Source organism: Microcaecilia unicolor, chromosome 4, assembly GCF_901765095.1.
Source record: "Microcaecilia unicolor chromosome 4, aMicUni1.1, whole genome shotgun sequence".
NCBI lineage: Eukaryota > Metazoa > Chordata > Amphibia > Gymnophiona > Siphonopidae > Microcaecilia > Microcaecilia unicolor.
The window spans coordinates 44,012,792-44,025,284 of NC_044034.1; the positions used below are offsets into that span (position 1 = coordinate 44,012,792).

A 12,493-nucleotide genomic window follows, 5' to 3' on the forward strand; every position below is an offset into this window, starting at 1 on the left:
AGCGCATGGCTTCAAACCCAGAATACCCTTGATTACCAGATCATATAAGTTTGGAGGGAAGGGTATCGTTTATACTGAAGTTCACCACTGGCGCATCACTACCATTAAGGTCTTTTTAAAGACCAGTTCTAGTGTCACTGCAACGAATCGACAAGAGTTACACCTCAATACTATTTTGGATATATCTATATCTTATGACCCCTGAGGCAGGCACTCAATGCCGAAACACAGTGCCGTGTCGGGCTTTATATATGTTTACAAGTACCAGAAATAAAAGTGTTTTTTTCATTGATGACCATCTTGTGTCTTTGGTTCATCTCAAGCTTTCTCCACCTACCCACTGTCGTTTGCTGCAGGGAAGGATATAAGACAGATGAAAATAAATCCCCACCTGGTTGTGAACTAAAGGCTTAGGGTGTGAGATACCAGCTTTAGTACCAACTGAGCTGAAGCTATGAAGAGTAAAACTGAACTGTGGGACTAAGAAAGCACACATACACCAGAGGCGTAGCTAGGTGAGGTGCAAGGGGGTGGCTGCTCCCCCAAACAGATTTTGAATAAAATGGCACCTATACAAATAAACCCTTCACAATGACACCTGGCAACGCTCCTGAGCAGGGCCGCCGAGAGGGAGAAGGGGGGCCCTTCATTTGTTAAACCTCCTAATTGCTGCTCTATTCTAAATTTAGTTCTCAGAAAAGAAAGTGAAAATGATACAATTGCTGGTGCTATGCAAAATCCCACCGATCTATATTTCCTTTCTTCTTATATATAAGACCCAATAATCAATTCCCTGCAGTTTTTCCCAGAATGGCTCCTCTGTTCAGTTATACTATTGAACTACACCTATATTGACCCTTCTTACATAAGAACATCAGAATAGCCATACTGGGTCAGACCAATGGTCCATCTAGCCCAGTATCATGTTTTCCAAATAGTGGCCAAGCCAGGTCACAAGTATCTGGCAGAAACCCAAATCATAGCAACACTCCATGCTACAAATCCCAGGGCAAGTAGTTGCTTCCCATGTCTGCCTCAATAGCAGACTATGGGCTTTTCCTCCAGGAATTTGTCCAAACCTTTTTTTAAACCCAGATACACTAACCACTGTTACCACATCCTCCGGCAAAGAGCTCCAGCGCTTAACTATTCATTGAGTGAAAAAAACATATTTCCTCCTATTTGTTTTGTTTTGTTTTGTTACATTTGTACCCAGTGCTTTCCCACTCATGGCAGGCTCAATGCAGCTTACATGGGGCAATGGAGGGTTAAGTGACTTGCCCAGAGTCACAAGGAGCTGCCTGTGCCTGAAGTGGGAATTGAACTCAGGACCAAAGTCCACCACCCTAACCACTAGGCCACTCCTCCACTGTTGCTACTATTTGAGATTCTACATGGAATGTTGCTATTCCACTACATTCCATGTAGAAGTCGGCCCTTGCAGATCACCAATGTGGCCGCGCAGGCTTCTGCTTCTGTGAGTCTGACATCGTGCAGGACGTCAGACTCACAGAAACAGAAGCCTGCGCAGCCTTCTACATGGAATGTTGCTAGTGGAATAGCAACATTCCATGTAGTATCTCCAATAGTATCTATTTTATTTTTGTTACATTTGTACCCTGCGCTTTCCCACTCATGGCAGGCTCAATGCAGCTTACATGGGGCAATGGAGGGTTAAGTGACTTGCCCAGAGTCACAAGGAGCTGCCTGTGCCTGAAGTGGGAATCGAACTCAGTTCCTCAGTTCCCCAGGACCAAAGTCCACCACCCTAACCACTAGGCCACTCCTCCACGCCATGTAACTCCAAGTATTTCCATGTAACTTCCTCGAGTTTTGGAACGAGTAAAAAATCAATTTACTTCTACTACACCACTCAGGCTTTTGTAGACCTCAATCATATCTCCCCTCATCTGTCTCTTTTCCAAGCTGAAGAGCCCTAACTTCTTTAGTCCTTCCTCAGACGAGAGGAGTTCCATCCCCTTTATCATTTTGGTTGCTCCTCTTTGAAACCTTTCCTAATTCCGCTATATCTTTAGTATATCTTACAGGCACTATGTCTGACATGCAAAACAGAAGGGATATTTTTGGAAATGATCCAGCACTACAGAAGTTTAGCTTGTGCAAGCTCATTTACTTAATATGGAATCTGGAAGCACCACATTTTTCTAGTGTTGAGGTATAAGTTTTGCACAAAATCTTACTGTTGCAAAAATTACTCATGCTGAATAATGAGCAGATTTGTATGATTTCCTAATTCCTTATTTGCAGTGTTCTATAATATCCTGCCGAGTCCAGGAAACAGACCTGAACAGATTACATTAAAACATTCATAGTATCAAAACAGCTTATTTAGGGCCGCTTTTCTGTGCACCAATCTGGCACTACCGCAGGAGCCCAGTAGGACAGCCTGCCCCCAATGTGCATCATTTCTCCCGCTGAAAAATACTTTTTTTTTTGCGCCAGGGGCTTACCCAGCAGTAAACGAGCAGCACCACATGCTGCCCAGTTACTGCCAGGTTAGCGCAGGAGCCCTTACCGCCTTCTAAGTAGGAGTGGAGGAGAAGCCGAATGGTTAGTTGGTCCTGGCAACCTGGGTTTGATTCCCACTGCAGCTCCTTGCGTCCTTGGGCAAGTCACTTAACCCTCCATTGCCCCAGGTACAAAAAAACGTAGGGGTATGTTTACTAAGGTGCGTTAGCGTTTTTAAAGCGCCTGTAAATTTAAGGCACGTTAAACGCTAATGCGCCTATACATTTCTATTGACGCGTTAGCGTTTAATGCAAATACACCATTTACACACATTAAAAACGCTAACGCGCCCATAGCACTTCTTAGTAACATAACATAGTAAATGATGGCAGATAGGGCTTAGATTGTGAACCCCCTAGGGACAGAGAAATTTCCTGTATATAATATGTATAAGCGCTGGGCGTCTAGTAGCGCTATAGAAATGATTAGCAGTAGTAGTAGTAGTAGTAAGGGCTTCCCCGGGAAATGGCCACACAGCAAGTGGTTCACTTACCGCACAGTCATTTCCTTTTTAAAAAAAAAAAGCCTTTTACCCGTTGCAGTAAAGGGAAGGGGGGGAAGGGAAATGGGACTTGATATACCGCCTTTCTGAGGTTTTTGCAACTACATTCAAAGCGGTTTACATATATTCAGGTACTTATTTTGTACCAGGGGCAATGGAGGGTTAAGTGACTTGCCCAGAGTCACAAGGAGCTGCAGTGGGAGTCGAACTCAGTTCCCCAGGATCAAAGTCCGCTGCACTAACCAGAGGGCTTACAATCTAAGGTTTTGGATCTGAGGTAATGGAGGTTTAAGTAACTTGCACAAGGAGCTGAAGTGAAATCAAACTCAGGCTGCTAGGATCAAAGTCCACTGCACTAACCACTAGGCTACTCCTCCACTCCTAAAGGGGGACCTCGGTGCATGGTATAGCCACATGTCGATGCTATCGCAGGTCCCCTTTTACTGCAGCTTTGTAAAAGGGGTTCTTAGTTCATTAGGAAATTTTTCATACATTTTTCAAATGACTTTGCAAAAAAAAAAAAATCACCCTGTAAAACATCAAAGACCACATTTTATTTATTTGTTACATTTGTATCCCACCTTTTCCCACTTATTAGTAGGCTCAAAGTGGCTTACATAGTTCCAGAGAGGTGGTTACAGACTCCGGTGTGAACAAATACAGTATAGGGGTACTATTATAGTGATAAGTACAGTAAAGAAGTATCGGTAAATAGGTTGGGGTGATTCAGACAAAATGTTAGGGTATGATCATGCGTCGACTTGGGGTTGAAAACTGTCCGTTTCCTGATTAAAGTGCCATATTTCATTATTCGGTGTTTATGTCAGATACTGTGGGGTATGCCTTCTTGAACAGGTGAGTTTTTAGGGGGTTTTTTTTGGAATTCTACATGATTATTCGTAGATTTCAGGCGTTTTGGTAGAGAATTTCAGAGCTGTGTGCATATGTAAGAGAAACTTGACGCGTATGTTGATTTATACTTCATTAAAAAATTATTGATGTAATTGTGCATGTTATTTGATGTGAGAAATGTTGTTTGTGAAGCCATTTTGCAGCTTTGTAATTTGGTCCTTTTAAATCTTATTTCTGGTTCTCATCTGTCTATCAACTAGGGCTGGACTGGACTCTACTTGTAATTCTGTACTTTTCCACCTTGGCTCTGGCATTGTGCAATTTGTCACCTTGTGACTTGCATTGCTGAGGAGTCCCGTATTAGATTTAAGACCTTGCTTAAGACTTATTAGTTTACTCTCGCTTACTCATGGAGTTAGTGGTCTGTTCCAGGGATGCAGGCAAAAGGCACTTAGGGTCCCTTTTACAAAAGGGTGGGGGAGCTTGGCGGTATTTCCGACTCCCACCGAAAGCCAATTACGGTGCTAGAAAATATTTTTTAATTTCCTAGTGCCTAGTGTTTAATTACCCCTCTATAGACCCCCGTGGGATCCTTCCACACGGAGGTGTACAGAGGGTTTGTTCTTCTGAGATCTTTTTAACCACCTCCCTGAATTCCTGTGAGACCCCTTCCCATGGGTATCGCTGTTGGGGAGGCATCAGAAGGCTCAGTTCGAATCTTATTCCCATGACCACAGCTTTCTGTCTATCAGGATCTAAATGAATCTTTGGCTATTTATGTTCAGTGAGAAATCTTACTTGTGTGTGTGTGTGTTAGTTTGCAAAACAGATAGAAGATAGAGAATAAATTGAAGCAAGGACAGAAACAGTGTAGTTAAAGAAATAGTCTTTTTATTCTTACCAAATCAGACTTTAATCTGATACATTCATCAGACGAATTCTGGATTCAGCTGACTGGAGCTCTGCGTCCTAGATGCGTTGGGGAGAACCTCCGAAATATGTTTGGGTGACCAGTCCTTATATACCATCTGGTCCCCATACAAGTCTATTGAGAGGGACTTTTTTCTAATCTTGCTCAATCTCTCTGAATCATACCCGGTCAGGTGCCCATCTTTCCGTTTTAGCTATTGCAAGCTATTGTGCAATTTCCCTTTTTGTCAACATCTCCCTAGATACGGACATCCAAACATCCAAACATGGCTATTGTGTAATTTCCTTTTTTGTAAACACTTTGTTCTTATGAAGATATCTAAATATAGATATATCAATTTCATAACATCTTGTGATCTGGGTGCCAACTTATTAAAGACAGACTCCGTGTTATGAACCAAACTTCTTATCATTTCTGTCTTTAATTTCTACATCATGTGTGTTACACTCAATTTGGAAGTTGCACCAGGTTTCATTAGAACTCACCAAGCAGTCCTTGCTCTTGCAGGCTCTCTGCTATAAGGCCATCATCTTGTTATCAGGCCTAGTCAGTGCTTTTCAGCTGTTTAAAGCTATGTAGCTTGGCCCACCACTATTCCAGTGGATAGGTCTCAAAGTAGAACACATATTAACCTGCAGGAAAAGCAAGTCCTTGCTCAGCCAGTCATAGATTTTTAAACCTAGCTGGTATTTTTACAGCCTGAGTCCTAAAATCTGGCCTTCCACCCTTCCGGTGGGCATCCAGTGAGAGCCTCTTGCTGTACTATAATTATACACTAGCTACTGATGGAGCTCTTACCACCTTCTAAACAGAGGAAGTAAGGGCACCCCCAGGAATTGGCCATGCAGTGAGTGTTTAGCTTACCGCATGGCCATTTCCTTATTTAAAATTTAAAAAGCCTTTTACCGCAGCGGTAAAAGGGGGCCTCAGCGTGCAGCAAACCTGATGCCACCGCAGGGCCCCTTTTACTGCTGTTTGGTAAAAAGGACCTTTCATTTTCCAAAAATGTGTCCTTGCCTTCATGTTTTCATTCTTGGTTTTACTTGATATTTCTGGTTTTCCTCTGATTTTCTTCTGTCCTGCCTAAAATGACCTTGTATTTGTTTCTCTACCGGACTCGGCGAACGCCTTTACGGTACTATGTAAGCCACGTTGAGCCTGCAAATAGGTGGGAAAATGCGGGGTACAAATGTAGCAAATAAATAAATATGGCACTCTTTTTTGCATTTTCTTAATTATTTTAGGGTCCTGTTTATAAAGGCATGCTAGCGTTTTTAGTGCATGATAAACCGTGTACATGCCCATAGGAATATTATGGGCATCTACTGGTTAGCACGTGCTAAATTTTAGCGCAAGCTAAAAACGTTAGCACGCCTTTGTAAACAGAGCCCTTAGGGTTGTAAACCACTTTGCCATCCATTTACCGGTTCATCTAATCATTAATAACAATGGCTCAGAAATTACTTCCTACCAATCTTCTTACCCTCCAAGCTCTTCCCCTACCTCTTCCTTCATCGCTCCACTTCCTTACCTATCCCTATCCTTTCTCTCATACCTCTTTTATCCCTACCACATACCTCCTTTGTTGATTCAGATACTACAGATTGTATTCTCTTGTTACTATGTAAGCCGCATTGAGCCTGCGATGAGCGCAGGGGCGTATCTGCGTGGGGCCACAGGGGCCTGCGACGTCGCTGCGACGTCAGACGCCGAACTGGATTCAACCAATTAGCACTGCAGCGTTACTTCCTTGAAGCACATGGCCACGGAGGAAGACGAAATATGGAGATTGCGGGTCGGACCTCGGCTGGTGGGGGTTGGGGCCCCCCGCCAGCAAAAGTAAGCAACGGGGGAGGGTTGACGGCGGGGAGGGGGTGGAGAGAGGAGGCGGTGGCAGCGGCGGCGGGGGGGGGGGAGGGAGGCAGGCAAAAATGTGCCCCCCCTCTCTGGCTCTGGCCCCCCCTACCGCCGGATTCCAGATACGCCCCTGGATGAGCGGGAAAGCACGGGATACAAATGTAATAAATAAATTAAAAAGTGATAGAGTAGGCAGGAGGTAAAATACAAAATCTTGTTAGAAATCTTAGGAGTATATTGTAAGTGGATACTGAGAGGCATATTTAGGTTCCTATGGAACTTTGGAAGGCTAAGTGCTTTGAAAATATGCCTCTCTAGGTTTGAGAGTTTATTACACTTTTTACTTGCTTCCATTAATCATTTGACTTTGTACTGTTTTACACTTGTGTTGTATTTGCCTATGTTGATGGCCGTGGCTTATTTGCTTCTGTAGTGTCTCTCAACAATTCATAAAGACTTCTATAAATTAAAAAAAAAGTGATAGAGTAAATACCAAATAAACCATAAGTTCCACATTGCAGGGGTTGTCTCTACTGTGCCACAGTATAGCTGTAGGTATAGCAAGGTTTTATAGCAGCAATAATATTTTATAACTAATACAAATAAAGCCACATGCAAAGTGTTAAAACAGATCATTTCAAAACTACACCGTGTTCTTTGTAGTATTTAACTCCTCACTACAGAGAGAACTTGAAAAACCTGCATAAGCAAAGGCAAGGCAGGAAACTACCTTGGCTAAAAAAGTTATTACAAGCACCTCTCTACTTTCAGAAATTATCTCTCCATTAACAAGGGGAGCTGGGACCCAGCGACGTTCCTAGCATGTTCGCCACCCAGGGAAGGTCACCGCTGCACCCCCCGGCACGTCACCCCCCTTCAAAGCGCATCACCTGACCTTTACTCCCAGCAAGATGGTGCGTGGCGCAGGCGTGCGTCTGTTGGCTCTGCCGGTCCCCTGCCCCGGAATAGGAAGTAACTTTAGAGGGGGCAGAGGACCAGCAGAGCCGACAGCTGTGCGCCTGCCCTGCACATCCCCTTGCTGCCTGCACCCAGGGCAGACTGCCCCCACTGCCCCGCGCTTGGTATGCTACTGCTGAGACCTCCCTCCTTGGCAGCCCCATCACTCCCCCAATCCTTTTACCTTTATTAACTCATGCATGTGGAGGGGCATTTTCAATATGACAACTAAATCCGACTTTGTGTATTTTGTGGAAAACATCCAAAAATCCAGTAGCAAACATGGACATTTTTGAACCTGGAAAACATTTTTTTTTTTTACACCGGAGTCTGGAATCGCATCTCCGGCACTATGTAAGCCACATTGAGCCTGCAAATAGGTGGGAAAATGTGGAATACAAATGTAACAAATAAATAAATAAAATGGCCATTGGGCTAGACATTGTTGTGCTCAGTGCATCTATTTTTTGGACCATTTTTCAAAATAAAATGTCCAAGTGAAAAACGCACAAAAACAAGCCGTTGGGATGTATGAGAGGCCAGCATTCTTAGTAAACTGGCCACACAAACATCCCAGCAGAGCAGTGGGGCACCCTAGGGGGCACTGCACTGGACTTCACCTAAAAGCTCCCAGGTACACATCTCACCATTGCTCACTTAGGGATCCTTTCGCTAAGGTGCGCTGAAAAATGGCCTGTGCTGTTGTAGGTGTGGGTATTGGATGCGCTTAGGTTCATTTTTCAGCATGCCTGCAAAAGAGGCCTTTTGGGGGGGGGGGGGCTGAAAATGGACATGCGGCAAAATACAAATTGGCGCATGTCCATTTTGGTCCTGAGACCTTACCGCCACCCACTGACTTAGCGGTAAGGTCTCACACGTTAACCGAGCGGTGATCGCCGACGTTACATTGACGATTACCACCAGGTTAGCGCCATGCGGTAGAAAATAAAAAAAATATTTTCTGCCATGCGTAAAAAATGGAATTACCACCCGGGGCACACGGTAGCCGGGCAGTAGTTCCAAACTGAGGTGCCTACACGCCTTATTAAAAGGGCCCCTTATATTCTATGGTGAGCTCTCTAAAACCCACCAAAAACCTCTTGTTCCCAACTGTACACCACTACAATAGCCCTTATGCTTGCAAGTGGTGGGAGGCGGGGCTGGTGGTTGGGGGGCAGGGATAGTGCTGGGCAGACTTATACGGTCTGTGCTAGAGCCGGTGGTGGGAGGCGGGGCGGGTGGTTGGGGGGCAGGGATAGTGCTGGGCAGACTTATACGGTCTGTGCTAGAGCCGGTGGTGGGAGGCGGGGCGGGTGGTTGGGAGGCAGGGATAGTGCTGGACAGACTTATACGGTCTGTGCCAGAGCCGGTGGTGGGAGGCGGGGCTGGTGGTTGGGAGGCAGGGATAGTGCTGGGCAAACTTATACGATCTGTGCCCTTAAGAGCACAGGTACAAATCAAAGTAGGGTATACACAAAAAGTAGCACATATGAGTTTATCTTGTTGGGCAGACTGGATGGACCGTGCAGGTCTTTTTCTGCCGTCATCTACTATGTTACTATGTTTTACCTACCTGTGGGTACAGTAGGTTTTCGAGGGCTCACACTTTCCACCACAAGTGTAACAGAGTGGGTGATGGGCCTGAGTCCCCTTCCCTATAGTACACTGCACTGACCATTTTGCTACTTGAGGGGACCTGCTTGCTGCTCTAATAGGATTGGCCATAACATCTGAAGCTGGTATGTACTGTTTCTTTTATATTTTGGGGGATGAAAGGGGGTCATTGACCATTGGGAGAGTAAGGAGGGTCATGTCCTAATCCCTCTGGTGGTCATTTGGGGCAACTTTTTGTGACATAGTCATTATTAAAACAGGTGTTGCCCAAAATATCTATGTTTTAGTCCTGGCCAATTTTGTTTTGTTCTATTACAAGTGTTAGGAAAACCCAATCCTGCCCCCAATATGACCCCTAGTGATCTGGGCACATTTCAGACAAACTGCATAGAAAAACGTCTTAAAATGTGACTTTTTTGGGGGAAAAAATCCAAATGCCGCTTTTTGGGTGTTTCTCTGGTTCGAAAATGAGCCCCTAAATTATTCAATTGACATTAATACAATAAGTACTTGAATAACAGGGTGTGGAAAAACTAACCGGCTGCAGCTTTGTTTCTTATAATCAGGATAACAAACATTCAATGTAAAACAGATACAATCCCGCACCTCAGCTGACACATGCCTTAGAATATGCAAACTTATGGTGATGTCAGCTACCCACCAAGTAGCTAACACCACCGGTGAACTCTTGCTCTGATCTACATCCCCCCACAGCAGCTAGGGCTTAGGGAATAGGCATGGAACTCCATGTAAAATGAGTTTATTTAGTAACATAGTAAATGACGGCAGATGAAGACCTATACGGTCCATCCAGTCTGCCCAACAAGATAATCTCATTTTACATGTTCATCTTGTTGGGCAGACTGGTCTTTATCTGCTGTCATTTATTATGTTACTATATTACATGCCATGTCGCCAGGTCAAATGACCCCCAAATGAAACCTTAGGTCTCAGCTTCCTCTGCAGCCTGAACCCTTCTTTGCCGCTTAGACTGGAAGTCTATAGTTCTGATTTTCTTCTCCTCCAACAAAACCTTTTTCATGTCTCCCTCATATAGCTGTAGTTTTCTCCTTTAACCCTCCATTACCACAGGAACAAAATAAGTACCTGTATATAATATATAAACCCCTATGATTGTAGCCACAGAAAGACGGTATATGAAGTTCCATCCCCTTTCCTTTACTATCCTCATTCCACCCACCCCCCATCTGCACAGGACCAACATCATCGGTTTCCCCCTCCAGTTCCTCCACTATCTACTTATTATTATTATTAGAATTTGTATAGCAGTACCAGATGCACGCAGCACTGACCACCTGACACAGAGACAGTCCCTGCTCAATAGAGCTTACAATCTAAGTAATACAGACAGACAGACAAGACAGTTAAGGGTGAGGGAAGTACTGGGTGAGAAGAAGGGAAGGAACAAGGGGAGGGCAAATGAGTAGTGGCTAGGAGCCAAAAGCAGCAGTGAAAAGATGGGTTTTCAGCATAGAGATGGGGCTAGACATATAGTACTCTATAGAATATCTACTTCCCCAACTCCCCCCCCCCCCCTTTTCCTAACCTTTCCCACTCACTAACATTTCAAAAGTGCACACTAGGAGCCTATGTGCTTCCATTAATGCTAATCCTTTCAGGTCATTTCTTTGAAATAATTTTTCAGCTCCTCCAAAAGCAGCTCCTGGAAGCAGTGTCAGAGAGACCCTCCCCCAGAGTGCGATCTGATTGGTTCCGGCAGGCGGAAGAAAATGAATTTGTTGTCTAAAAAGCTATGATATAATGCAATTAAATCCACTACAGCCTGTAAGTAACACGTTTCAGCAACTCAAAGCAAGCACTTTCGCTAGACAAAAATACTGGCCAGACTGCTCTGCTACCCCCAGAAAGAACACACGTTTCCCGCATTTAATTAGATTGTAAGCTGCCCTGGATAGAGCTTTGGTTTCAAATACAACCATGGGCTGACTGCTTCAGCCTGCTTGCACTAACCCCGGTTTAAAGACACTATGCACAGCAGTGACTGCTTCCCCCCCCACTTTTCAAGGCTGGTGATGACTCCCTTTCATCCCTCCCCCACAATATCTGGGAGATCCGAGGAAACCATGTCCAGAAGAGACTGAGGCGTTGTCTCTCTCTGTGGCCGGGTGGCACAGGCGCCCTGAAAACCCTAGATCTCACTTACTTGGCAGGCACAGCCCAGTGAAGCAGAGTGTGAGTCCAAGAAATGTGCCATTCCTCCTGCCAGCCAGAGTCCACATGAGAAAGGAGCCAGGCAAGTCAGTGGGCCCTGCAACCGGGAGGCGGAGAAGGCATGATGCTGCTGTTGTGTGCAGAGGGCAGCCTGCCCCAGGAAAAGGCTGGGAAATCCCAGGAGCTGCTGAACCACTTCCACTCAGCACTCCATACCACAAAGACAGGCGAAGACGCTCAGCAAGGGCTTTTTTTTTCTCTCTCCTGTTGTTCACACCCAGTCCACTGATACTGATTTATGAGTTGCTTGGCTAAGGAGCAGAGAAACTGGCTGAGAGATAGCTGGGTTTGCTAAGAAGGTGCGTGTTTGTGGAAGGAAGAAGCACTGTGCTTATCCCAGAGTACTAAAGTGAAATTAAGTTTAGAGTAATGGACTGGGGAGAAACCAGATCCTCCGGCTGAGCCGGTTCCTAAGGGAAAGCATCACTGTCCTGTAATCTTAAAATACCCACAAGACAGGCCGCCAGATTGCTTGTTATTCTTTTTAAAGAGGTGGGTAATAAATAGATATAAAACAAAACATAGATAAGAAAATATGGTGATACCTTTTCTTATTGGACTAAATACACTTTTTGGTTAGCTTTGGAAGGTAACCCTTCTTCACAAATGATGGGAAATTCGGTCAAACTCTTCCTCCCTCTCCTCAATCTGCCAAACTCCCCACCCTGGCCACCACAACTTCCTGCATGTCTTCAGCTGGCTTCGTCCTGTTTGGGGGGGGGGGGGGGGTGGTACCTGGTTCCCCCTCCACCCTGTCATGATAATGTGAAGGGGCACAACCTTTTGTAGTTCAGGTACAGTGTATAGAGTCTTCTTTCCATCTGATGCAGAACTTGGCATCCTCTTCAGCCCAGTACAGTATACCCACCGCTTCTGTTTCTGAGTGTTTATAAACTGGGGGGGGGGGAGTTACCTAATTAGAGGTTCTTTGAGGGTAGAAAAGTACAATAAGTGTTTTGGCTGTAAAGGCACTATTGCTGGAAATTTCATACAGTTGA

General features: G+C 44.9%; 1 protein-coding gene across 1 annotated transcript in view; it reads right to left on the reverse strand.

Moving 5' to 3' along the window:
• Positions 1–11,855, reverse strand: part of VSTM5 (V-set and transmembrane domain containing 5) — a 56,913-nt gene extending 45,058 nt beyond the window's left edge. The window contains exon 1 of the mRNA XM_030200194.1: positions 11,428–11,855. Within this exon, the coding sequence (XP_030056054.1) occupies positions 11,428–11,503 (76 nt within the window). The 5' untranslated portion in view covers positions 11,504–11,855. The remainder of the gene's footprint in view (positions 1–11,427) is intronic.
• Between the last annotated feature and the right edge of the window lie 638 nt (positions 11,856–12,493).